The sequence below is a fragment of the Microchirus variegatus genome, assembly GCF_963457635.1.
Source record: "Microchirus variegatus genome assembly, chromosome: 18".
NCBI lineage: Eukaryota > Metazoa > Chordata > Actinopteri > Pleuronectiformes > Soleidae > Microchirus > Microchirus variegatus.
Genome location: NC_139819.1, coordinates 15,777,383 through 15,780,419, shown reverse-complemented (window position 1 = coordinate 15,780,419; position 3,037 = coordinate 15,777,383). Strand labels below are relative to the sequence as shown.

General features: G+C 48.8%; 1 protein-coding gene across 1 annotated transcript in view; it reads right to left on the bottom strand.

Moving 5' to 3' along the window:
* Positions 1-2,310, bottom strand: part of LOC310940087 (peptidyl-prolyl cis-trans isomerase-like) — a 3,377-nt gene extending 1,067 nt beyond the window's left edge. Inside the window, exons 1-2 of the mRNA XM_083905010.1 lie at positions 2,177-2,310; positions 63-182 (exon numbers count right to left, since the gene is read on the bottom strand). Of these exons, the coding sequence (XP_083761136.1) occupies positions 63-182; positions 2,177-2,248 (192 nt within the window). The 5' untranslated portion in view covers positions 2,249-2,310. The remainder of the gene's footprint in view (positions 1-62; positions 183-2,176) is intronic.
* Positions 2,311-3,037: the final 727 nt, after the last annotated feature.

The following is a 3,037-nucleotide window of genomic DNA, read 5'->3' as shown; positions in this document are numbered from 1 at the left end:
AGACTAAAAATCATGTTTACAGCCAAAGGTCAGCTTGATTTTGATCAGAACAAAAGCCTCACCTGGCACATGAACCTGGGGATGATCCGGTGGAAAGTGGAGCCTTTGTAGCCAAAACCCTTCTCACCAGTACAGAGGGCCCGGAAGTTCTCAGTAGTCTTTGGCACCACGTCGGCACGAAGCTGCAGAGACCGACATATGCAATCAAAGAAAGGGTGAGGGTTAGGCAATTTTCTATATTTCTAAGAGTACAAGTCAGTAACCAGGTAAATCAACATGTGGTATAAGGGCACAAGCCATAAACCTGAGGCGGTTTCAAAGTGTACCTTGTGTTCAACGCAATAACTTATGTCTACATATCTTTAGCACTGGGCAAATTACCACCAAAATTAGCCTCACAGCTGATGGGAGGCTAGGACTAGTCGAAAATCAAACAGTTGACCAGTCAATACCTGGGGGCAGTAGTTCCAGCACATTCAATGTGAACAAGCTAATAAAGTGGCATTTGTCACAGTGAAGCAGCTGCACTGCACTAGAATATCTGCATAGCCTGCACATGTACTTATGGAGGCAGACAGCTGAATTTGAGTCAGCTGTGGGCACTGATGCACCTGTTCAGCAGAAATACACACCATGCTGAGACTATTAGGTTACTGAGCCTTTAACTCATGTACTGCACACATGTCGACATGTGCCTCGTCATACATAGAGTTTGTGACCCCTTTTCACATTAACTAATGAATGCAAAGAAAAAGCGGACTATATTAGCTTGACCCAAATGTGTCATTTCCACATCATTTCCCTCCGACAGTCTTTCCAACTGTGGCAGCTCAGAACCAGGAGCCAAGCCGTGTCCTGGTGGTTGTAGTGCTCATATTTGGATCGGAATTCACATCCATAATATAGGAATGGCCATAACTGGGTACAACTATAGATGCTAGATAAAATGTGAGAATGGAAACACTTATGCCCACGTCTCCAGTGGTCTTGTCAGTTCTACAAGAGTCTCTTGTGCTATAGTCTATTAGAACATGGTTTTAGGGGCCACATACATACTTTCGTTGCAGTACCACAAAAAGCCACTGGGGAAAATTAGCTCCAAGCCAAGGGGCTTGGCTGTGTCTAGTTCCTATACATCCATCCAGAGGCACAACTTCTACCCAGTACAAAATGGCCGCTGAGCGCTATTGACCCGCACTCGCAGCAGTTACACCACACGGATAACCGCAAACAATGGAACCGCGGTTGCCCTATAATAATAATTGCGTCTATGACTGCATGCTCATTCATTCATTGTGAGCACAAAGGATTGTAGAGCGTTGGCCGTCAGCAGACATCATACGAGCTGCCACCCCCTCCCCCCGACCGCGCCAGCAGCGTGGAACTTTCCAGATCTATCCCACCCACACCCCAACCCACTCCCCCGTCCGTGGACACAGGAACCGGCGAAGTTGGCTTTGGAGGCTAACATTTTAAAACGCCACAGGAAGCTCATTTGGAATAAACAATTTTACCGTCCGGTCAAAGAGCAAAACCTCCGACTCGACACACGTTTTAAACGTGGTTGGACGAACACCAACGTGGCTTTGATAAACGGCAGCGGAGGTTTCCGTGAAGGCCGCGAAACACTGCAACAAAGACCGTTAAATTCTCGGACAGCGGGCCCATGTGTTTCCATGTGACAAGAGCCGGTGTATTTTGTTTAGGGCACGGGTTTACTAAACAAAATGTCAGCGCAGTATTTCGCTGCACAGCCGAACTCGTCGCGTTGCCAGACAAATGCGTCAGTCGTGGATGTACATACACACATATAAGGCATTAATCAACTAATATTCCCACGACAATGAAAGATCCTCCGCAACCACAGCTAAATGAGCCAACAATGCTCCGCCACTGACAGTCTCCAGTCCCGTCAGAAAGCAGCGTTGGCTGGACGCCACACACACGTGCACATGGTCGCCTGGAAGGGGTCACGACAGCCCGGCTAACGTTAGTTCTTACGTCGGCACATGTGCAGCAGGCACGGGGGGTTACAGTCTCCTGCACGGATTCGCTCCATGTCCGCACACAAACCTAACAGACGCGTGTTATCTCAGACAGCGACATATTAACATTCACCGGCAGCTCTCACAGTCGGCAACTGCGGTTACACTATGCACCACAGAGAGTGATTTACCTCCATCACGACCCGGCCAATGCTTGCGCCATTGGCGGTGACGTCGAAGAAGACTCTGGGTTTGTCGGCCATTTCTGCAGAAGAAACAGAGACGGTTGGACGTAGCACACAGACTGCAACGGACAGAAAAACCGTTATAGTCTGGTTACAATTTATATAAGACAGGTGGGAGGGGTTTAAACCACAGTGAGCCAATCAGCAACGCGATGGCATTTGATCGCCGGTACTCTCAGCGAATCAGCAGCCAGGACAGCCGACGCTCGCGTTCCATATGACTGTGAGCGGATGTTGGCATCTCAAGGTGTGTTTGATTATATTACCGAAGTGGTCCGTTACAACAGAGTTTGGTTGTTTCCGTTGTTTGCCACGCGTAGCACCGCCCCCTTTCGATGACCGGGTACTAAACGACCACCTCACGACTTTTAGCGCAGCACGCGCCAGAGATGACAGGCAGCCTGGACGACCAATCCGGTGATTGAACGTCAACTTCTGCAGTCATGGCGTGCGTCGTAACACACACACACACACACACACAACGTCGAGTAGTCCTAGTCCTCATTGAAACCAAAAACCTGCTTTTAACGTGGCAGAACCTCATTTCTGAGGGACTGCGTAAGTTTAGGGCTAATGTGTGGATAGGTTACACATTAGCTGGTTAACGTTATGCATTATACTTTGGTCAGGCTGCCCAAATGAATGGAATCAATGCAGTGTCCTTAAAAGGATAGTTGCGCAAACCTGTGTGTGAGCGCGCACGCACGCATGCGGTCAGGGCGCGGTCCGTCCTGGAGGGAATAAAATACTAGCATCCGATTTTGAAGAAGAGGTCAGAGATGTAACGTGACGTCACTTTAACGAACA